Source organism: Vitis vinifera, chromosome 9 (genome assembly GCF_030704535.1).
Source record: "Vitis vinifera cultivar Pinot Noir 40024 chromosome 9, ASM3070453v1".
Lineage (NCBI taxonomy): Eukaryota > Viridiplantae > Streptophyta > Magnoliopsida > Vitales > Vitaceae > Vitis > Vitis vinifera.
The window spans coordinates 6,263,044-6,288,147 of record NC_081813.1 but is presented as its reverse complement, the minus strand read 5'-3'; the positions used below and the strand labels follow the sequence as shown (position 1 = coordinate 6,288,147).

Below are 25,104 nucleotides of genomic sequence, written 5' to 3'. Positions count from 1 at the left end.
AGCATCCCCGCAGGATCGCGCAAAAGCATTGATTTTCCTTCGCCATCACCTCCATGAAGGTTTAAAAAATGAGTATCTTACGGTAAAGGACTCTTTTACTTTATAGAGTAATTTGAAGGAAATATATGACCACCAGAAAACTATGATTCTCCCAAAAGCTCAATATAATTGGATGCACCTAAGGTTGCAAGATTTTAAAACTGTTAGTGAATACAACTCTGCACTTTTCAAAATCAGCTCTCAATTAAAGTTGTGTGGAGAAAAAATCACAAAGGAAGACATGTTAGAGAAAACTTTTACTACGTTTCATGCCTCAAATGTGCTCCTGCAACAGCAATATCGAGAACGTAGATTTACAAAATATTCTGAATTAATATCATATCTTCTTGTTGCTGAACAAAATAATGAGCTTTTGATGAGAAATCACCAGTCTCGTCCAACTGGATCTGAACCATTCCCTAAAGTGAATGCAATATTGTCCCAAACTCGTGGACGTGGACGAGGACGAGGACGTGGTCGTGGTCGTGGAAGAAATCCCCAATACCATGGTTCTTATAGTAATAATTGTCAGAAAATGAAAGCCTCATTGCACCACCAGAAATGGAACAATACTGAGACAATACAAGAAAATGGGAAGCGTTTACAAGATAAACCTCCTAAGAACCATAAGAATAATTGTTATAGATGTGGTATGAAGGGGCATTGGTCGCGTACCTATCGTACGCCCAAACATTTGGTCGACCTTTACCAAGCATTAATAAAAGCTAAAGGAAAAGAGATAGAGATGAACTTTACCGATGGTGATGGATTTGACCTAACCTACTATGACATTGATTTCTTTGGAGGTCCCAATGAAAAAATAGACCATTTGATAAATGATGAGAAAATTAGCATTGATTGATGTTACTTTATATATGAAATAACATATTATTATGTCTTATATTTACATCTGATTTACTTTGTTATTTACATTATGCCTTGTTTTTTTTTTTTTTTTTGTTATATCTGAAATCCATGTGTTATTTGGTCTCAAGATGAATGAGGATGATATATGTCTCGCAGACTGTGCAACCACGCACACAATTCTTCGAGATAAAAGATATTTCCTCGAATTGACATTAATAAAAGCTAATGTAAGTACCATATCCGGTACTACAAACTTAGTTGAAGGCTCTGGAAGAGCAAACATAACGTTGCCAAATGGAACTAGATTCCATATAAATGACGCATTATATTCTAGCAAATCCAGAAGAAATTTACTCAATTTTAAAGATATCCGTAGAAATGGATATCATATTGAAACTATGAATGAAGATAATGTAGAATATCTTTACATTACTTCCATTATATCTGGCCAGAAGCTTATAATGGAAAAACTCCCGGCTTTCTCCTCTAGGTTGTATCATACAACTATAAAGCCTATTGAATCATATGTTGTCGTGAACCAGAAGTTCAACTACCCAAAAGTTTTTGTCTTTTGGCATGATAGGCTAGGTCACCCAGAGTCTTCAATGATGCGTCGAATAATCGAACACTCACATGGGCATCCACTAAAGAACCAGAAGATTCTTTCACCCAATAAATACTCATGTGCTGCCTGCTCACAAGGTAAATTGATAATCAGACCATCTTTTACTAAAGTCATATCTGAGTCACCAATCTTTTTAGAAAGAATACATGGGGACATATGTGGGCCTATCCATCCACTATGTGGACCATTCCGTTATTTTATGATCTTAATAGATGCTTCTACTAGGTGGTCACATGTTTGTTTCCTTTCTACACGTAACGTAGCCTTTGCTAGACTCCTTGCACAAATAATCAGATTACGAGCACAATTTCCAGATTATCCAATTAAGACAATACATCTTGATAATGCTGACGAATTTACTTCTCAAACATTCATTGACTATTGCATGTCAGTAGGGATAAATATTGAGCATCCTGTTGCTCATACTCATACCCAAAATGGTTTAGCAGAATCCTTCATCAAACGTCTCCAATTAATAGTTCGATCATTACTAATGAAAACCAAATTACCTATTTCCGCCTGGGGACATGCTATTATGTATGCTGCAGCTTTAGTCCGTATTCGACCTACAACTTACCATGAATACTCTCCTTCACAACTTGTGCTTGGAAAACAACCAAATATCTCTCACTTACGAATCTTTGGTTGTGCAGTATATGTACCAATTGCACCTACACAACGCACTAAAATGGGTCCCCAACGAAGACTTAGGGTTTATGTAGGTTTTGATTCTCCATCTATCATAAGATATCTTGAACCTTTGACAAGCGATGTTTTTACAGCCCACTTTGTGGATTGTCATTTTAATGAGAGTGTTTTCCCATCATTAGGGAGAGAAAAGTCGATTCCTGAAGAACGACGAGAAATTAGTTAGAAGGCATCTACTATGACCCATCTTGAAAATCGTACAAATCAATGTGAACTAGAAGTTCAAAGGATCATTCATTTGCAAAATCTTGCAAATCAATTACCAGATGCATTACAAAGTCATATATCCCGGCTGCAAATACTCCAGCACAGATTGATGTCCCTGTAGGACAGTTAATAAATGAATCTAAGATACGCCTGAAGTATGGTAGACCTATCGGCTCAAAGGATGTAACTCCCCGAAAGAGGAGAACCCAAGAAAAACTTGGCACTCTAAAAGAGACCATCAAAATGACTGATCAGTTTAAAATTGATAAATCTATAGCCCTAGAAGAGGCACAAATAATGCAGAAAGCCCCTGAAGAGGCACATATTGAACAATAAGCCCCTAAAAAGGCATAGGTACCTGAAAATTGTGAGATCTCAGTAGGTTATGTACAAACGGGAGAAAAATGGGATTGAAATAATATTGTTATTAACAATATTTTTGCTTTCCAAGTGGCCTCTAATATCATAAGAAATGATGAAGATCCTGAACCACGAAATGTGGAATAATGTCGACATAGAAATGATTAGCCAAAATGGAAAGAAGCTATACAAGCAAAATTAAACTCACTAACAAAACGAGAAGTTTTTGGACCTGTAGTCCAAACACCTGAAGATGTAAAGCCTATTGGGTACAAATGGGTATTTGTACGAAAGCGCAATGAAAATAATGAGATCATAAGATATAAAGCGCGATTAGTAGCATAAGGTTTCTCGTAGAGACCTGGTATTGACTACGAGGAAACATATTCTCCCGTCATGGACGCAATCACATTTCGTTTCTTAATTAGTTTGACAGTCTCAGAAGGACTGGATATGCGTCTCATGGATGTTATTACAGCATATTTATATGGATCCATGGATAATGATATATACATGAAAATCCCCGAAGGATTTAAATTGCCTGAAGCAAATAATACAAAGCCTCGTAGCATGTACTCAATTAAGTTACAACGTTCCTTGTATGGATTAAAGCAATCTGGACACATATGGTACAATCGCCTTAGCGAATACTTGCTAAAAGAAGGGTATGTGAATAACCTTATATGCCCATGCATCTTCATTAAGAAATCAAAAACCAGATTTTCAATTATTGCAGTGTATGTTGATGACTTAAATCTTGTTGGAACTCCTGAAGAGCTCACAAAAACAACAAATTACTTGAAAAAAGAATTTGAGATGAAAGATCTTGGAAAAACAAAATTTTGTCTCAGCCTGCAGATCGAGCATTTTCCAAATGGAGTTTTAGTACATTAATCAACATACATTAAGAAAGTTTTGAAGCATTTTTATATGGATAAAGCGCATCCTTTAAGCTCTCCAATGGTTGTCCGATCAATTGATGTGAAAAATGACCCATTTCGTCCTTGCGAAAAGGATGAAGAGTTACTTGGTCCTGAAATATCATATCTTAGTGCTATTGGTGCACTTATGTATCTTGCCAATTGTACACGTCCAGACATTGCTTTTTCTGTCAATTTATTAACAAGATACAATTCCGCTCCAACTCGAAAACATTAGAATGGTATCAAACATATATTGTGTTATATTTGCCAAACAACTGATATGGGTTTATTTTACTCAAGGGAATCAAAGCAACAATTGCTTGGATATGCAGATGCAGGATATCTTTCAGATCCACATAAAGGTAGGTCACAAATAGGGTATGTGTTTAATTGCAATGGTACTACTATTTCATGGAGATCTATCAAACAAACAATGGTGGCCACATCATCAAATCATTCAGAAATACTGGCAATTCATGAAGCAAGTCGTGAATGTATATGGCTAAGATCTATGATCCAGCATATTCGGGAATCATGTGGACTCTCCTTTATCAAAGGTGACTCGACAATATTATTTGAAGATAATGTTGTATGCATTGCACAAATAATAGGGGGGGTTATATTAAAGGAGATAGAACTAAACACATTTCACCAAAATTCTTTTCTACACATGAACTCCAGAAGAGTGGTGAAATTGATATGCAACAAATATGCTCAAGTGATAATTTAGCAGATTTATTCACAAAATCATTGCCAACCTCAACATTCAAAAAGTTAATACACAGGATTGGAATGTGTCAACTCAAAGATATCGACATGAGGGGGAGTATGCTTGTAAAAGGTTGTTAGTGTACTGTACTCTTTTTTCCTTCGTCCAGGTTTTGTCCTACTGGGTTTTACTAGCAAGGTTTTTAACGAGGCAGTCCTAATATATCAAGAAAAGAATATTGTACTCTTTTTCCTTCGCTAGGTTTTTCCTATAGGGTTTTTTACTAGCAAGGTTTTAATGAGGCATATTCTTTTAATATGGTGGTCATCCAAGGGGAAGTGTTGTAAATGAAGAGTAGTGAATGACCACATTGATGGTCATTATGAACTCCATTTACTCATCTTTAAGATGAGTAATGAGAGTTCATATTATGAAGCCTATAAAAGGTTTCTTACACCCCATGTAAGAGCATCCCAAGAAAAAGAAAGAAAAGTTCTTCCTCTCATTCTCTCTCTCTCTCTCTCTCTCTTTCTTTCACTTTCTCAATTTTCTTCTTTGATTCCTTCTTCCATATTATATATCAAAGTAAGATATATTTTATCTCTACTACTTTGATTTGCATTATATTTGTCCTTGTTTTACAACAGTTAATTTTTATTTTCATTAATCTTAAGTAATAAATTTATTTATTAAACAACTATACTTAAAAGTATTGCAGATTCGGAAGATAACTTTAAAATAGGGAAAAGTGGGTTTTGATTCATTAATTTGACAAAATCTAAAAAAAAAAAAAAAAATCCAAACTTTTATAAATCATATTTGTCTTCACCCATTTAAAAATATTTTAAAACACATGTATTTTTTCATAATTCAAATAATTATTTCCTAAAATAACTCTTTTACATGTTAATAATACCAATTAACAATTTTTTTTACTATGAGAATTGATTTGAGATTAATAAAACAAGAAATTTTAAAAATTAAAATTAAAAGTTAAAAATATAAAAATAAAATATTAACTTTCAATTAATTAAAGCACTTAGGTAGAAAATATAAATATCAAGAAAAAAACTGAAAATACAACAAGAGTAAATATTTTATTTCTTAATTTTTTAATTGTATTTTTAATTTTTAAAATTTCTTATTTTATTATTGATGTCAACTAACAAAATTTTTATTCAAATTTATTAAATAAAATGAGAAGACCATGGGATTTACATAACACATCACATAAACTCATTAATAATTAAGGGATTAAAAATATTTTATTTATCACTTAAGAATCCCAAAGAATTTTTTCACAATAATTTGTATCTCATATTATATAATAAAAAATTATAATATATTTATTTGTAAAACACTTTTATCAAATTAAAATAATAAATTAATTTTGGATAATTTTATGTAATATTATTAAGTAAAAGGGTATTTCAGGAAATAATTATTTAAGTTATGAAAAAGTGAATATATTTTAAAATATTTTTAAATAAATGAAGATAAAACTAATTTATAAAAGTTAAAGCTGTTTTTTCTATTTTTTTTTAAATTAAATAATCAAAACCCACTTTTCCCTTTAAAATATTTACCACAAATGAGTTATAGATTTGGAGTTATGATTATTAAATATATTTTCATTAAATGTGAAAAAATAAGACAAAAAAAATGAGATTAAGAATAAGTTAAATATTTTTGACTTAATACTTAAAATAAAAAAGAGAGTGAAATTTAATTCCATATCATTTGTTTTCTTATTCTCATTCTAAAACATAATTCAAAACGTCAGTGAATGAGAATGGTAAATTCTATTCTCACTCTCTACTTCAATGTTCCATACACTACATTAAAAAATAATAATTTTAAAAAATTGAAGGCTTAAAAACAATTTAGTGTCTCAAATTTTAAAAAAGAAATTAAAATAAATTTTAAATACAACATTTATATAAGAATTTTATATTTTATTTATGAGTTATTACTACTTTTTATTTTTAAAAACAAAAAATAGAAAGTGTATGTAAACAAGGCATAAGGTTTTTTTCCCTCAAAATACGAAATAAATAATTAAGGGCTCATTTACTTCATCACTTAGGAATCAAAGGGAAAGGAGTCATTCACTTTCCTTTGATTACTTGCATTTTGCCCTATTGGTAATGAAAATGTAGGAGTAGGCCCACCAATTTTGAGGAAATTCATTCCTCAATATGAGAGATGAGAGTATTGTCCAAAAGCAAAGAAATGGATACCTAGAGTTGAGGAATCAATTTTTCTCCATCCCAAAATTACTTAAATGTCCCTCCCATTAATCCTTAATATTATAAAATAAATATTTAATTATTTAATTATTTTAAAATAAATATTCAAAAATTAAAATTAATATTTGTCTATTGGAGCAGTTATTTAAAAGGAATAGGGTAAATATCATGGATTCTTCATAACCATAATTATAACAAAAAATTTTGATTTTAGAAAATAATTCCATAATTTAAATTAATGAAAATCTTTAAAAAAAAATATTGAAATATTACTCATACTCTCTATAATGTCAATTTCTTTTACTCTTGAGGATCCCTGGTAGAGAAAAGAATGGACATACGTAAGAAGTTTGTCAGTTCCTAAAGATATAAACTCGATTTGAGTCTGAGCATCCAATGGAGTAACCCAATAACAAATTTCCACAAGGATCATTGAGAAGACCAAGATTGAAGAAGAATACGACTCTTAGGCACCTTATTTTAAAATCACTTTCTCTTTCTTTGTCATCCTTTATGTGCAGGCAAGAAACAAAAAGCACTACTGTAAGAAGTATGCCTTACAAAATAACTTACAATCCCTATTGTTTAAGGCAAAGTGCAAGTGACGCTAGCCTATTATGTTTTCAACATTTTGAAGTCCTAATTCTCTCTTTTGCCTCTCCCAATATTGACACATCAAAACAATGAATGAAAGCAAGAACTTGAGCATATTTTTTAGTCCAAAAAAGGAAGATATATTCTTTTAATGGAAATAAAAAATGGGACATTTGTTTGTATTGTCGCAACTATTGGCATGAAGCTAGTCTATGCTTATTCCCTAAATACCAACATTGCTTCTTCTAGGTATGGCAACAAGGTGGTTCGAGACGGGTTGCTCCCATCCCGTTTATTCAAAATAATTTTCATCTCCATCCCATTTAAAAAATTAAACGTGATGGGCGAGTATGAAAAATTCTCATACCCGCCCCCGCCTAGCCCCTTTTAACTTTTTTTTTTTTGAATTTTTTAATTCTTTTTTAAAAATTAATTTTAAAATTTTTTATTATATTAGAATAAATATATTTGATAAATAATTAGATTATTATATTTTTTGTAACTTATTTTATTAAAAAATATTTTTTATTATTTATATATTTAAAATAGTAAAATAAAATTTTAATTTAATTTAATTTTAAAAATTCATTTTATATATAATCGGGGCGGAATGGGGTAATACCCAAACTCGCCCTGAACTCGTCCCAGGTCTTAAAAAAAATTCTCAAACTCATTCCAAGCTCATTTAGTTAAAATTCAAACTCGTCCCATAAGGGTAAGACGAGACAAGTACCCAAAAAAACTCATCCCATTATCTTCCCTAGCTTCTCCCCATTTACAACCTTAACCTGAAAGAATCATACGTCCTTTTTAGTAACATATCTAATTCTATCAAAAGCATAATATGTGGTAGTTTGTTTAAAAGGGCCTTTTGTTTTTTCCCATGGCCTAAATAAGTCGATACCTATTTGGGTCCTTTTTTGTTTCAATGAATCATAAATGTTATCAAAAGATTTCCTATGATTATTTCTACTATGAAATGAGTCAATCATCCACTTTGGTATCTTATTGAACATGGATCGAGGTGTTGATGGAGATACGTATTGTTATAATGCATTTTTTTTTACAATAAAGTTCGAAACCAGATGACGTTCTAATCATTTATTAGAGAGAAAAAAGAATGAATAGATCTTACAAGATTCCTAATAAATTCTTCAATTTCTTCCAAAAATGAAATGGTTTATGCATGTTTGTTGTTATGGGCAACAAAGATCAAGTTAGTAAAGATTAAAATATCCTTTTAGTTTTTCTATTCATTTATATGATCAATTATCATAGAGTGGTCTTATACGGATGAGAATCATGAAAATTAGAAGTTAAAAATAATTAAAGAAGATGAAAATAATAAAAACAAAAAATGGTTTGAAAAACCCCATGTGACTCTTTGGATTTAGGATTTGGATTCTTTAAATATTTTTTATTTTATTGATTCAGCGCATATAGCCTTGTTGATCATTTCTTCAAATGTACCTATAATAGCATTCAAGTAATGTTCTTTGATTTTATTTGTTTCAAGCCATGCTTTAAAAATTGCTTTGAAATTCTTTGAAGACTAGATCATGAAGAGCTAGACCATGAAGGTCAAGTCAACCACTTGAACTAGTGTATGCTGAAATATGTGGTATACTACAAATGTTGTCTCTTAACAAAAGTAGTTCTCACCTTTGTTGATTATTTCTGTGCTTAAGAAAGATTAGAAGTAATTAGAGTTGTAATTGCATGTACCTTTAAAGAACCCGAATGTGACAATGTTATGATACTACGATATGATGACAATATTGCACAAACAATTTTTATCAGAAATATTCCTCTAATGAATTTCCTTAGAACTTTTATAGTAAATGGACTATACAAAATTATGATTAATCAAATATTGCAAAGTCTCGAGGGGTTTAGGTCCATAATAAGCATATAGAAATTATTGTACATCAAATAACATCAAAAATATTAGTTTCAAAAGATGGAACCACATCATTGATTGATAGAGAATCAAAATATATTTACCAACAAATCATGAAATGTTACTTTTCTTACATACAATTTGAAGTAATTTGCATAATCATTCACCTTTTCTTTCCTAGTTATGTTGTCACTATGAGTGCTATAAATGGTTTGGTCAAAGCAATCTCCATGAAATAAAATAAAGAAAAAGACACTTGGTTTTTTGGTTCATTGGTTTGGTCTTTCTAACAAAAGCAAGGGTTTCAACAAAGAATGCTCTGACACAAAGTGATTCCACTTCAACACTTTCCGATGGAAGCCCATCTAAGCTTTCCAACAAAGGCGCGTCGCCATGAGTTGAAGACAAAACAAATTCGACTCGGCTTCTTGCAATATGGGCATATGATCTTTTGAGAAAGTAGCTTTAAATTAAAGTGCAACCATGGCTATGTGCGATTTCCTCCCCTCTCCTCAAGTAGTTTTGTTTAGTACGTTATTGCTTCAACCAAAAATTCAATTTGCTTTGAATTCTGAAAAACGGCATCATGAGGATTATTCAAGAATAAAGTCAATGGTAAAAATCAGTTGTATAAGGTAAAATGGTAAAAATATGTAATTCAACTCATTTCATTTAGAGTTACTAAACACTTCAAACGCAATCATCTTATTTAGTATCTTTCTTTTCATTCATTTTCTTTACTTTATTTGATACCCTCCCAACGATTCCCTTTCCTCTAAAATTTATTACATGTGACACCTAAAGCAACATTGCCTCTAATTTCAAAAAATATTTGAGCCATTTAAATTAGCGTATTATGAGCCTAACCCAAACCCCACTAATTTAGTGGGAAAATTCTTGAAATAGGATGGATTGGGAGTGAAAATTACTTGAAAGGTTCACCTCTCGTGATAATGAGGAAAAGTTTGTCAAATTCCTCCGAAGGCCTATTTTTTAAAAATGTCAAAAATACCTTTAACAACCAAAAAGGAAAAACAAAAGTCAAAAGGTCGAGAAGTGAAAACCTCCCAAACAAAAGTTTTTTCATATCGTGGTTTCAACAAGGAATATGAGAAGAAAAATATGCCTCAATCTATAAAGCGAAATCTCCAAAACACTTCTTCTTTTATGTGTGTACAAGGAATCCAACAAGGGTAATGAGAAATTTTTTTTTCATCCACCCATAATATCAAAGAAACGCATGATTACTGAGTGAAAAATATATACGACATATTTTTTTTTCATTGTTGTAAAAATGTATTTTTTTTTGAAAAAAAAAAATAGTTAAAACTTGTTTTAAGGAATGAAATGATCATGGCTTTAATAGTATAGATTTTACTAATTAGATATGAAATGAGGCTTTGAGAAAAAATCTCCTTAAATTGATAAATTATGTTTTTGTATTAAATTTGATGAAAATAAAATGTTTAATTTTTCATTTGACTTGTCTAAAAAAATTAGAAAATGATGGAGAATTTTTAGTTGTTTTTAGTTTTTTATAATAAAATGATATATATATATATTCTCTTTTTCAATGCATCAAGTGGACAACATTAATAAGTATGATGTATTGGATGTCAATGAGGTATAAAAAAGTTTCTCTAATACTATTACTTTCGTTATAAAATACAAATACGATCAAAAATATATTATAATCATAATATAAATATACTTGCATTACAATAAAATCAAATTAGAAAAATTTTGAATTTTTTTATGCAACTAATAATTTAGCATAATCATGTTATACTCCCTAATATACTTATATTACTAATTTACAACACTTGCAGTTTTTTTTATATATAAATAATTAAGTAATTTCAATACATTAAGTGAATAATGTTAATATATTGGTATGATGTAATATTAATGGCAATAGAATATAAATAAGCATTTCTAAAATAATTAATTTTATCATAAGATATAAGTATGATATAAATGTATTATACTTACAATATAAATACGCTCACATTATTAAGGATGGCAACAAAATGGGTTTGGGATAGTCACCCACGTCTGAACCCCATCCCATTTATTTACATTCATTCTCATTCCCACCGAGAAAAAAAAAAGATATATTAAATGAGGTGGAGTGAGAATAGGAAATTCTCATACCCACCCCAATCCACCCCATTTAATTTAAAAATAATAGGACAAAGTCATACCCGAACCCGCCCTAAACTCATCCCGAGCTTTTAAAAACTTCTCAAACCCACCTCGAATTTATTTATATTTATCCTAACCTTTCACATTAGGGGTAGGATGGGGCTAGTACCCAGAAAAACTCGTCTTATTATCATCACTAAACATTAAGATACATTACAACATAACCTAATTTAAAAATAATAATAATAATATTTTTTTCACATATTATACTACCAGGTGAATACTTGTGTTTTATGTTATTCAATTGGTAAGTACCCATGAAAATTAACTCTTCATTCCATCAAAGTAACAAAGTTTTTACTTGGTTATAAGCAATTGTTATTGTTAGTATATTACATGCATAAAACCACATAATAGCCTTAGGGTTTGGTTTTTATACCAGAGAGATTGAAAATTAAATTTCATTTTTTTTTCCTAAATTCTCTACAAAAATCTCAAATTTTGAAAGAAAAAAAAAACTAAAAAAAAACATTTTCAATAATTTAATTTCTTATAATAAGATAAGAAAATATTATATAATTTTTTATTATTTTTTCTTTGATATATATATTAGTGTATATATACAAACAATAATATACATATATATATATATATATTAGGGTTTGGTTTTTATTTGAGAGAGATTAAAAATTAAATTTCATTTATTATTAGCTTCTCTACAAAAATCTCAAATAAAAAAAATTAGAAAAGAAAAAAACCTACTTAAAAAGGTCGTCCAGATAAATTATCACATCCATGTAATTTTCACTCTCAGCCAAGGAGGAAAATATCGATAATCACGGATATATTGGTACTTTGATTTTACGCAGATATTGGAAATATCGGAGAAATATTGGTGGATATTTTTTCACAAATATCGGTAGAGCAAAAATTATTCAAAATTCTTAAGAATGCTTGAAAAAACTCCAAAAAATGATAAAATAGGCAAAAATACACATTTTAAAATTATTTTGTAGGTGTAATTGACATAAATATGATCAAGAAGAAAAATATTGGTAGACAAAGATATATCGATAGATTGGATACTTGGATTTTAAGAATAATAAATATGAATTTTGGAAGTGTTTAAAGTTATGATTGAGTTAAGAAATATTTGATTTTATTGAATAAAAATAATTTATACATAAATATAATATATATGATATTACAATAATTTTTAGTACTAAAATGAAAATTGATGTGGTTCCATCATATTGTTAGATGAAGGGAGCTATCTTGTTGAAGACAATATTTATTTTAAAAATTTTAAAATACTTTTATTAAAACATATTTTATTACATTTTAAATGAAAAATTAAATTAATTTATATAAAATATTTTATTTGAAATTTAATTTTTAAAATTTTATTAAAAACATGTGGTAACAACTTTTTCTATTAACATTAATTTATTTAAATAATTAAAATTACTAATAATTTATCTTATAAAATTAATTTTAATTTATAAAATGTTAAAACTTTCTTAATTTTTTATATTATAGCAATTTTTTGGGTAAAATTATATTTTTAATATTTTAAAATAAAAACATTTAAAATTTAAATAAAATTGAAAGTATAAATATAAAATAAATTTAAGAGTGAAGTGATAATAATTTTTAAAAATAGGATGAATGAGATAAATATGAAAAGTGTTAAAAATAAAATGATAATATAAAAACAGAAGTGAAATTGGGGTATGGATGGTCAAAATTCAAATATGGAAATTTTCAGAAAAAAAAACCCCCCAAAAATCTCACGATTTTATCACCGATTTATCAAATCGATATATTGTGATATTTCGACAATTTTTCCCGATATTTTTCTGATATTCTTCCCGTTTGATAATCGGTGCTCAAAATCGTTTCGGCGGTCCGATATCAAGGCGAAATATCGCCAATAAAAACTGAAATTTCAATCCATGCTCCCAGCACCCCCTATTAATTAATTTTCCCTAATATATAATGGAGTTGTATTGGGCTATTGACCCGTTGAAAAAGACATTAAAGTCTGGCGGAAGCCCAAGCCCATCTGTGGAAAGTGGCAGTCCTGTAAATTGCGCAACCCTCTCAAACTCGCTGGTACAAAATTTAGCTTGGACAAAATCGGAGTAGAGCAGAGCAATGGAGAGCATTAGTCGATTCTCACAGCGTCTCCTCCCGACATGTCTCGCTGAAAACTGCCTCATAAACCCGATAACCTCTCCATTCCGGCTGATCCCATCTCTCCAATTCCATCCAACCCTCATACCCACTTCCAAACCGGGTCCCTCAGACCCGAATCGCATCTTCTCAACCAGAAAAACCTACAGACCTTCTTCTTCGTCATCTACTTTAATTGCCAGTGCGGGTTGGATTCTGGGTCTCGGAGATAAGAAGCCCGCATTGCCCGAAATTGTAAAGGCTGGCGACCCAGTTCTTCATGAATCAGCGCAGGAAGTTGAACCGGGAGAAATCGGGTCGGATAGGATTCAGAAAATTATTGATGATATGATTAAGGCGATGAGAACGGCACCTGGGGTTGGTCTTGCTGCTCCTCAGATTGGAATTCCCTTAAGGGTTAGTTCAAACTTTGACTCCTCCCTTATCAACTTTTGATTTGTATATTTACGAATTTTTGGCAGAAAATAGTGTTTCATTGCTAAGTATTACCCGACCTTTGATGTATAATGTTGACACGTTTCCTAAGAGCGACAGTCTGACAGAGATAATATTCACGTTTGGAGATGCTTAAACCAATTTTATAATGTTATAATCAATGGGGCATTGGTGATTTGAAGTGAAAGTAAGAGTGATACTTTGGTTCGCATCTAAATTAGACTAATGACAGCAAAATCTTGTTTCTATTGATGTTTCATAATTGTAATACTTATAAGACCGAATCTTTGGGTGCAAATTTGGACCCAACTTTGAATTTTTGGCTTCAGACGTGTAGAAGTTGGTCAAATGGCCAAAAAGTAAGAGAGGCAAGCCAGGAAGGTGTAAAATGCTGGATGAGATTTTCCTTGGATAAATATTGTTTGGGATGGTCTTAATACTATATAAGCTATGATTTGTAGGACTCCTCCGAATTGGTTATTGGCATGTTCAGCACTTGTCAGAACAGTACCTGTGTTCAACACCAGTTTGGCCACTCACATGTGTCCACCCTTATGATCCCTTCATATAGTAAATTCAGTGATCACATGTGTTCACAGATGTGGTTGTCTCCTTGTGGGCATCCATTGAGGGAGTAGGCATCCTAAGGTGCGTCTTGTGCCTTTTAAAGTTATGAGTTTTTGTAAATTAACCATTTGAAGACAAATACAAATGGCATTTGGAGTCAATTTTGTGATGTGGTTTTTTAGTTGTATCATTTAGATTGGCTTGTAGTTTGTTATTTGGAGAATGAACTCCACTTTTCATTTGGTTGTTGTTGATGTCCAAATTTGCATATTACATGTACATCTGTGTGTCCCTGATGTTGGATTTCAGTGACATGCTGCCATATATGCTAAATGGTTCTCCACATGCACACACGCACCAATAAGCCCCGAGTTAGGCTGGATGCCTACCCCCGCAATGGATGCCCACACAGTGGGTACCAGCTGGTGGTGGTGGTGAGAAAATGTGCCTACCACTTCCAGATAAAAGAATACTTGCTTAGTAGAGTGTTGCTCCTCATCTCTATGCAAGAGGATGTAAGGGGGCCATCCTCCATTGGTTCATACCCACATGAATGCTATGTTTGAAGGAGGGGAGAAGTCACTCCCCTCAACTCATGGTAGTGACTCCCAGGACCCTTATAGATTCAATACTGTGGGTTGTTTTGAGGTGCCTCCCTGTGAATGCAATGGATTCAATCATGAGCACAGGGTGCTGGTATAAAACTTGATCGCAGTACAGATCTATGGGAGGTTCCCATTGGTTGGCCTAACAGAACAATAGGTTTAAACTTAGGCCTCTATGTAGGCCTCTACATAGAGGGCTTAACAGTTCATTTGTAGAGAATCATAAGAATATTAGTATCACTTGTGTTTAATCTTCTAAAAGGCTCTTGAACCTTTCTCCTCAGGTCCCTTCCTTAGTGCTCTCTTTGTTCCTTCCCTGCCACTTCCCCTACCCTCCTCTTAATTTGCTCCACTATCTCCTTAAGCCTTGACACCTCACTGTCCCTGTGGTTCACCTTGTATCTTGCTAAGAACCCCACAATTAACAGTTGAATATCATGTAGCCTAATGATTTGAAGTCATTACATTTTTTTTTGTCAATTAGCCCTATAATAAGCAGTTGGATAACAGTTGGATTCAAAATTTCTTTTTTTTTCTTTTTTTTTTTTTAATTCCCTTTTCAATTTAAAGTTGACTTCAATAGAATTATGCTTAAAAATGTTTTATTTTATTTTATTTTTAGTTATTTATATCCACAACCATAAGCCAACATTATTTTTCCAAAATCAAAATTAAAAATAGAAAACAAACATTAAACCTTGTTAGTTTCCTGAGAAACTGAAAAAACCCAGTCATTCGCAAATCAAAAAACAACATTATCAACATTACTGAACAACCAAAAAACTCAACATTATCTCCCAACCACTTACAAAACAAAAGATACCACATAGAAAACCAAACAAAATAAAATTAAAATAAAAAGAATAATTCTAATAATAGGTTGATCAAATCCACAAAAACAGAATGCATAAGTAGCAAAAATGAGGTTGTTTTGATGCAAAAAAAAAAAAGTTAAAGTGGATAAGAATTTTTGTAAAAGCAAAGTGCATGTAACTTGTTGGCAACTATGTTGAGGATATTTGAAAAAAAAAAAGTTCTTTGAGAAGACTAAAGAAGAAAAAACTTGTGATTTTAAGGTGTCATATTTGGCATTTTGTAGTTAACATTTGTTAATTAGTTGTTGTCTGACAAGACAATTTTTTTTTTTGAATGTGACATTTTACTTTTCCAAAATAAAAGATTTTAGGTTATATATGTAATATTAAGTGGCTAAACTCCTCATATGAAATAAAATGTGTTTAAATTTTTTTGGATCAAAAACCAAAACGTAAATCATATTTTTTAAAATATTTTCATTGTACAATACATAATCCCATTTTTCCTTTTTATCTAATTTGTCGAACATATTTAGTTATGCTAAAAAAAGCAACAAATAACAATAATCCAATAGTGAGGTTGGTAATACTCAAGTACCTTGAAGAGCTGCCCATGTCCAAGTAGTTGCCCCTAATGACATATAGCAATGTATGAACGAACCCCTTTCTTCTATATTTTCATAGAAAAGGGTCAGTGTATGACCTTGGAACCATCACAAGTTTGCAGATAATGAATTTTATGCTGTTGGAAGACTTGTTGACAATATACTCCATAGCTCAATGACGATGGTGTCCAAATTCTGAATATATATTTATTTCATGTTTTAAAAGTTATATAGTGGGTCACGTATACCTACAATGGGAAGAACCTAAGAAAGGAAAATTTTGCAGCTATAAATTTCTTAAATTACAATGAAGAAATCAAGGAGAAAAATCTATACAAAAACAAGAAAATTGGCAAACTAGGAAACCATCTGAATATAGTCTACTAACCAGCTTAGAATCAATTAAATTAATATCCAGAGATCCACAAATGGTTGAACTTTGGGATTCAAGTTATTTTTATATGTGATCAGCCTGGGCATTTCCAATGAGGAAACTAATTTTATTTCGCTTGGATGAGTACCATTCTGTGATTAGTTTGTATGCCAATTCCTAAACTGTGTCTTTCAACAGGTTTGTTTAATAAATGAATTCCTTACTGTAGTTCAATAGCAGATTGAATTCATTCCAAACCAACTAAATCTAAACACAACAAACCTACTTCCTGAAACACCATGCTATAAACAGTTTTTTCATTTCTGCTCTGCAGATTATCGTTTTGGAAGACACAAAAGAATATATTAGTTATGACCGAAAGGATGTGATTAAAGCACAAGAGAGACGCCCTTTTGATCTTCTGGTATGTTAATATATGAACAAGGAGAACTCTCAAGATACATTCTTTTAGCATCAACTAAAACCTTTATTTTACTATTACAATTTATAGTTCTTTTGAGGCAGGTTATCCTGAATCCAAAGCTTAGAAAGAAGGGTAACAGAACTGCATTCTTTTTCGAAGGGTGTCTGAGGTGAGACAGTTATTTCCATTGTGGAGTTTCTCGATCCATAGAAGACTATTTTGTTCCACTTTACTTGTTCCTTCTCTATGCTTATTACCTGAATGGATGTGCTTTATTTTGTAATTGTTTGATCTGTAAATCCCTGGTTAGCAAGGAGAAGATATTTGTTTTCCTTGTCCCAAAAGTTTTAGGTTTTCAACAAGTACTCGCAAAATTGATATATTGTTAAATAATAAGCAAAGTTTAGCATTTGTTGTCCAAAGCAAGCTGAACTTGCAATTCAGTTTTTAAAATATACCCTGTTACTGATTCAATTATGAATTTACAATATATAGATATAATTGAGAGGCCTTACAAAGAAAGAGTCATATGCCCCAAAAAACAAAAAATAAAAACAAAACCAAAACTGAACAACTCTCCTAATTCTATTCTTTCCTCGCCAGAAGTATTGTGGATTCATAGTTCAAAGTTGTAATATTAGTTGCTAATTCAGTGGGTCCTGAGACTAGTTAGTTGAGGTATCCTGGATCGATATCATGGGATACACACAGTACACTGGTTAAAAATTCTAGAAAATAAATACAATTAGATGAACTCAACAAATTAATAAAAAAAACATTTACCATATTTTGCATTATTCAAACAATCATAAAAATATGCATTCAGATTGGTTTATGATAATATTAAGAATTAGAAACTCAGCTATTTCAAGTATAATTATTTTCTACTAAAAACACATAGTTTCATAGTCAATTCCACATTGAACAATGTGGAACCAATGTGGACTTGTAGCTTGAACAGAGCTGAAACCATGATGCAACTAGGTCATGACCTAACTATATTTGCCATGACTTAGTAACAACTCAGCTGTACTGGCATGACTCAGTTGTATTGGTTGATCTGTTATTGCAATAGAAAATCTTGTTTCGGGTCTGAGAATCATCTCAGCAATGGCCTTCTGGGATACTAAGTGGTCCAGTCATATCAAACTCAATCAGTACTTTGAACCTTAAGTGGCTTAGCTTCCCCAGTAGTATTAGTTTAGGTGGAATTTGGGCAATAAAATGAACTGATGCTGCTCCTCTTACTTTGCATTTTAACTGAGTCAATATTGTTTTAAGTAGCTTTTAAAATGTGTCAACATTACATATGCCTGACCCTTTTCAGGATTACAAGAAATGATGCAGTTTCCTTCTTTTCATTTTTTGGGTGTCATTTTTGTTAACAACCTCTATGTTTGAATCCTATTTCTTCTTAGGTTATGTTTGGTTCCTAAAAAAAATTGAGGGAAAATACAAGGAAAAGAAAATAGAAAGGATAAGTAGAAGAAAAGAAAAAGTGAAAGAAAATAAAAAATAAATTTAAAGTTTATAAATTATTTTTATATGTTATTTAAACTCATTTTACTTATTTTTTCACTCCTATGTAAAGATTAAATAATTTAAAAATACATAAATTTTTAACAAATTTTAATTATATTTTATTTTCTTTTGCATATTCCATAATGAAATCAAATATGAGAAAACCATTTTCCTTAACATTTTTTTTCTTTCCTTAGTCATTTCCGAGTACCAAACATAACCTTAAGGAACCATTTGTGCCTTCCAAGTTCTCCATTAAAAACTTCAACAACAAAAGGCAAAAAAAAAAGAGTTGTCAAAAAATGTCCCTTAAAGGTGCAAAGATGCACTTTAAACCATTTCCTACATTTTTGCTGTTGGAGTATAATCAGTGTTTAAGTGTTGAAATCTTTAGGTGGTGAAATGTTGATTCAACTTTTTAATGGCAGGTCCTTTACAATAGACATGGAAGTCATTTTTTGTTGTAGCTTTTCAATATAATCAAGAATTTCTGTTTGAGCTTAAGCATCAACTTCATTTGTAGTAGAATCCAAAATGCAGCATATTGGGGTTTTTTTTTTTTTTTTTTTTTTTTCTTAGTGTTAGAGTTCCAAGGAATACAAAAAGAAGTGGTTGAAGTTTTGGAAACCTCAGTTAGAAACATGACCATGATATTACCAAATTATTCAAGGATTGTGACTGTTTTCCTGTTGTAATATTTCTTCAGTGTTGATGGATTCAGAGCTGTGGTGGAGCGACACTTACAGGTTGAGGTTACAGGTCTGAGTCGTAATGGAAAGCCCATCAAAGTAGATGCTTCAGGCTGGAAGGCGCGCATATTACAGCATGAGTGTGATCATTTGGATGGAACTCTCTATGTTGACAAGATGGTTCCAAGAACGTTTAGAACAGTACAAAACATCGACTTACCCCTTGCTGTTGGGTGCCCCAAGCTTGGTGCCCGCTAGCTCATGGTTTCCAAACTGAACATTCCCTCTAAAATACTTAGAAGTTTCGAAATCCATTGTCATGGGACTCCATAGAAATGAGCTGTTCTATGCTTCTGGGTGACGTCCATTGGATATGAACATTCTTTATTCCCAAATGTTGAGGAAACTGATTTTGTTTGACAATGTTTCCAACAGTAGATGGATAATGTTGATGGCTTCAGAGCAATTGTAACTGTTATTTTCTTGTTTTCAATGAAATTGGCATTGAGATTCATTTCCAATACAAACCAGTTCTTCCTGTTTCATGAGTTTCTTCCAGAACCAGTTAGGCTTCTTTTGGTGTTTGGACAAAGTAGATCATGGAAATGGTTTTGGCAAAGTCCCAATTAACTTCATCAAAAGTTCGGACATGGCTTCATTTTTTTTTCTTTTTCTTTTTGGGTGCCACAGAGAGAAAAGCCATGACTCGAGTGAGTGTCAAAGTCGAAAAGAGAATTCATCACTTCTTTCCATCTTTCAAAACCCTGTATGAGACTTTCATCTCCAACAGCTCCTAAGTGATAAAAAAAGGGAGATGAGCTCTTTCTTTTCTAATTACCTTCCTTCTGCTTTTGTAAGGCCATGTCTATTCAATTTCTAAAAGGGATTCCTAGTCCTTAATTTTTGGAGGAATCCTTCATCTTTTGATCCTTTTGACCTTGGTTCCATAGAAGCAAGTCCAAAAGATTGAGAAATAGAACCATTTAATTTGATTTGCTCTGAATAGAGCCATGACATGATACAAGAAATTGGCTATGGTTCTGTTTGTTGCAAATGATTAAAGAGGCAAGAAAGATTTCATTCTTGCCATGACAATGACTTCCGTGCCAAATATTCTCCATCCCAGGGTTCAACCGGAAACATAAGAACTATCTCATTGATAAGATTTTACACATTGTTTCTAGTTGGCAATTTTGGTGAAAAAGTAAAAGCTGATGAAAATAAGCCCAAATGGCAGAAGCTTAAATATCACTCGTATAATGTAATTCATGCAGTGTGAAGACTATAAACAATGTCTATTCAAAGCGAAAGAATATACAAAAATTATCAAACTAACCATGGTGTCCTTCAGTGCAGCCACCAAAATGTGCCGGACACCTGAAAACTCCATTTATCATTGCCACTTGAGGCTGAATCCAACAAAGCTCTCCAGTTGTTGATGCATGACCATTGTTAAAAGGACTGAAGAGCCGAGCCACTATCAGCTTTCTGCCCTATAAAGGTTCCATTGCTTGAGAAGCAAGCAGGGGGGTCTACCGAACCGGAAGTCAAGCCCTGAGCTTCCCAACAAAAAGAACTTGTATTTTTCCCGGTGTAGGACAAAAGTTGAACTTCTTCTAAATATAACTTTTCACATGGAAAGCTATCACTGCAAGCAAATCTTACTGATTCCTCTGTAGCCGAAGTTCCTTTAATGGACACATAGGATATATTTGCTACTTTAACCGCCAAAGTCTGCATTCCCAGGACAATAGATGTTAAGATACCATTACAAAATATATTAATAATAGATTATAAGTTGAATTTAGCTTTCACTGGCATGTATCGGCTGCTTGATTCAAGGGAAAATAAAACCAGGAAGATAGGTGTCCCTATGCTTGCATAACAAGGAACACCAGCATGAAAGTAGTCATGTTACTCTATTATTATTGATGCATGATACAAAGTGGGTGGGTTGTTTTTTCTGAGCCAACTCTAGAGATCAACTTGCAATGTATAAAAACTAATAGTTAAAATGTGGGTCCTATTTAAACCTTTATTGGATTGACTTCTAAGAAGCTAAAAGCTCTTTTTTAAGCTAAATAATAACTTTTGTACCTATTTGATTAATTTATTCCATTAGATAATGGCTTAAAAAAGAGCTTCTTATGGAAGCCAGGAAAATGTTGCTTCTTATAGAAGCTCTATTTTGGCTTATGCAAGAAGTTCTTTCAACTATCATTATTTATCCTCCTATTACAGTGTCAGGGTTAGGAGCAGACTGCATACCTGATTCAGACATGGTGTAAGAGAATCACAATAATATTGATCTATAATGATTGGATGTGAGACATTTTCCATCAAGACATTCTGGAAAGTAATTTGGCTGGCAAAACCTCTACCTCCCTGATAAACCAAAACAAAGGGTAGATTTAGAAAAACACAGATCATGCCCACATACAAGTTCATGATGAGAAACAAGAGCCAGTGAAGGTGATTACCTGCCATGTTTTGATCCTCAACCCATTCTTAGTATGTGCGAGAAATGCTTGATCAACAATGACATCATGCACCTGAGCCCATGAATTTCCCATGCCCAAGCTTCCAACACTAATCAATATTGATCAATTTAGCAGTGGTCTTCAAGAAACCCATGGTTCCAAACAACAAAAGCCAAAATCTATTTTGTACCTTATACCATGGCCCGGACCACAGGCAATATTTTTTATTCGGATAATTGAAGAATTGCCAACAATAGAGATGCAGTCATCTCCTATATTCAGTTTGTAAAAAAAAAAAAAATCAGCACAAAATAAGTCTTGATGCAGAACAGTATAGTAAAATCAGGAATTAAAGATCAAAACATAAAGTCTATGTAAAAAGGATGCCAATGTGCTACTGTGAAATAAATCCTTCTTACTACTTCTATCCATGTCATTTTTCAAGAGATGCATTCAAAATCTGTCATAATTAGTAAAGTTGCCATATCATGATTGAAAGTGCTCATGTCCTTTTAGAAAGAAAAACAATGAAAATAGAAACATAGAGATGTTACATCTTCTCATGCAAAAAAGAAAGATGCAACCAACCTGTTCTAATAATACTATCCTTGATATTGACACGAGAGGAAGAGCTAATGTGGAGTCCATCAGTATTTGGGCTACTAGCAGGAGCTATCATTTTGATACCAGACACCACAATCCGGAATGAATTAGTGAATGCAATGTGTGTTCTTTGACTATTAATCAATGCAATATCCCTTACTCTCAACTTCTTGCACCTATGAAAGATTATAGCCTGCAGCATAATTACTTTAACATATTAAAGCCAGAAAATCAACAGGACAGTCACAACTTTAGACCACTGTACAATCCAAATATGGAAAAGGAAAATAATAGAACTAGATGTATTCATCCAAGAGCACTAACCGTTGGAGCATGTTCACATGGCTGCACAAAGGAAAAAGCAAGGTTGAAGAATGTTTTAGATACCAGATACTGGGAAACAAATAATCAACAGAAACTAGGAGAAATAGATTCATGGACACAAGATGGGAATACATTTGTTGCGTTGATCTTGCAAGACTGAGACCACCATTTGTGTCCCCTCCCGTTAATAATGCCACTTCCTCTCACAGTGAGGTGGTTCACCCCATGGAAATAGAGCCATTTTTGTGGATTCAAGCCGTGCCAAACATCTGGATCCTTGGGAGCAATGATAGTGCCAGAGATCTATAATAAATGCGAGTTTGGAAAAATTTAGTAAAAGTAAATTTTATTTTACAAATGATCTAACAAATCATTTCAATTATATAGACAAAGATAAAGATACATTATAATGCAAAATGTGTTTTCAAGAATTAACTATTAATGCATACCGTCACAGTCACCTTCGCCCGACAAGGGCCACCAAAGCTAATTGGTCGGACCAGAAACTTCTTGTCATGTGGAATTACGATACTTGCTTTTGTGATGGATGCACAAGCAATCTTCCAAGCATTTCTGAAAGCCTGAAGACATATATTTACAACAAGATCAGAAGATCCTTTCCATTCCTTTCCAGAATACATGGATGATGTGCCTATTAGTTCTCATAAGTCCCACTTTTCACAATTAACACACCATATATTAACACAGAAAGGGTTTAAACTAGAAATATTGGCGAGTAAGTATACTGAAAAATGAACCAGGATTCAAATTCTTTACTAAGCACATAAATCCAAAACATAGGCTAAGACCTAAACACACCCACTCTTGCAAAGCATTTGATTGTGAAAGAGACCATGAAAGAGAAGAAAATTTGGAATCTCACAATAATTCCAAACCCCAGCAATCAAAGATTCCAAATTTTCCTTCATTGTGCTATTTTTTCTGAGTGTTTGAGATGCTTTCATTCCCCAAAAACACCCATTCAAAGATTTGTATGAAGGGCAACGATCAGAATCCCAATTTTCATCCACAACACATCTCAACAAATTTGTATCAATATACACAAAATTAATAATATGGTGCTCACCCATGGATAGATTCATAAAGGATTGAAAATTTTCATCAAAAGAGCTTGTTTAAACTTTAAACACATACTGACAGAATTTCAGAACACTTTATAACTTGATATTTTCACATTTGACCACAAATTTATGTCGATTATGGATTATAATACATGGGTATTGTTCAAATACCTTGACACTAACATACAAAGCAGTTTCCACACAATTTTGATTCAAACTATCGAGCAGAAATCAAGTCATGAATCCATCATTTAAAACACACGCGCACACACACTTAATTCAGAGCTGATTATAAAACATGGGCATCATCCATATCACTCTAAAATCAAACCCACATTATAAAATCACTCACCAATCATTCCAAAGTCTGAAGCAATCAAGTAAAGCAACCAAAGCATCATTTCCTCAATAAATAAATAAATGAACACACAAAAAGGCTGAAACGATTACATCAGTATCATCCTGAACACCATCTCCTTTCGCTCCAAATTGATTGACATAAAGGATCTTTGTCTCGAGCCTGGGCCTAGCTGCTGGAGAATGTGGGAGCTGTATCAAAGGCTCAAAGCCTTCAACATTTATGAGAAATAAGACCAAAAATATAAAAACAGTACAGATCAAGCAAAGAGACTGGGGAGAAGAAGAAGAAGAAGAAGAAGAAGGTCTAAGGAAGAAGAAGAAGCTCATGTCTGTGTCACAGAGGGAATTTAGTTTAGAATTTTGCAGTTATTTATTCATGAGATGACGGTATCCTGGGCTCTTTCCTCTCTTTTTTATATTTGTGGGGATAGAACAATCACATCCTTTGAAAGATTGAAACGACAACGTTTTAAGTGGTAAAGTTCTTGGTGAGGAACTTGGGCACGTTGCTTCCTTCTCTATGAACCATAGAAGATTCCAGTTATTGGGTTTGGACCGACGTATTTTAAATTATACTGTTTTGATGCTTTTGCCCCTTACTTCCATCACTTATTACCACCCTTTGCTGCTTGGGAAATAATTCTTATTTGTCTAGTTTCGTAATTCTTTAATTCATGAATTTCCACTTCTCTTTCCTTT

At 32.2% G+C, this 25,104-nt stretch overlaps 2 protein-coding genes across 2 annotated transcripts; one reads left to right on the top strand and one right to left on the bottom strand.

Moving 5' to 3' along the window:
• Window positions 1-13,438: 13,438 nt before the first annotated feature.
• Window positions 13,439-20,070, top strand: LOC100258283 (peptide deformylase 1A, chloroplastic/mitochondrial). The gene is made up of 4 exons (XM_002281798.4): window positions 13,439-13,918; window positions 17,257-17,346; window positions 17,448-17,515; window positions 19,574-20,070. Exons 1-4 carry the CDS (start codon window positions 13,484-13,486, stop codon window positions 19,812-19,814), a joined length of 834 nt encoding a protein of 277 aa, XP_002281834.1. The 5' UTR covers window positions 13,439-13,483; the 3' UTR covers window positions 19,815-20,070.
• Window positions 20,071-20,684: 614 nt separating this feature from the next.
• LOC100263423 (probable polygalacturonase At1g80170) lies at window positions 20,685-24,844 on the bottom strand. The gene is made up of 9 exons (XM_002281791.5): window positions 24,496-24,844; window positions 23,413-23,544; window positions 23,096-23,266; window positions 22,964-22,984; window positions 22,625-22,832; window positions 22,227-22,308; window positions 22,037-22,145; window positions 21,825-21,941; window positions 20,685-21,290 (listed from the first exon to the last, which is right to left on the bottom strand). Exons 1-9 carry the CDS (start codon window positions 24,730-24,732, stop codon window positions 21,009-21,011), a joined length of 1,359 nt encoding a protein of 452 aa, XP_002281827.2. The 5' UTR covers window positions 24,733-24,844; the 3' UTR covers window positions 20,685-21,008.
• Between the last annotated feature and the right edge of the window lie 260 nt (window positions 24,845-25,104).

Excerpts from the sequence above, each read along its gene's own strand:
- LOC100258283 (XM_002281798.4), top strand. The coding sequence starts at position 13,484 with ATGGAGAGCATTAGTCGATTCTCACAGCGTCTCCTCCCGACATGTCTC. Across the intron at positions 13,919-17,256 it reads AGATTGGAATTCCCTTAAGG|ATTATCGTTTTGGAAGACAC; the intron begins GTTAGTTCAAAC and ends TCTGCTCTGCAG. Across the intron at positions 17,347-17,447 it reads GACGCCCTTTTGATCTTCTG|GTTATCCTGAATCCAAAGCT; the intron begins GTATGTTAATAT and ends CTTTTGAGGCAG.
- LOC100263423 (XM_002281791.5), bottom strand. The coding sequence starts at position 24,732 with ATGAGCTTCTTCTTCTTCCTTAGACCTTCTTCTTCTTCTTCTTCTTCT. Across the intron at positions 22,833-22,963 it reads CATGTGAACATGCTCCAACG|GCTATAATCTTTCATAGGTG; the intron begins GTTAGTGCTCTT and ends ATTATGCTGCAG. Across the intron at positions 22,309-22,624 it reads GGATAGTATTATTAGAACAG|GAGATGACTGCATCTCTATT; the intron begins GTTGGTTGCATC and ends AACTGAATATAG.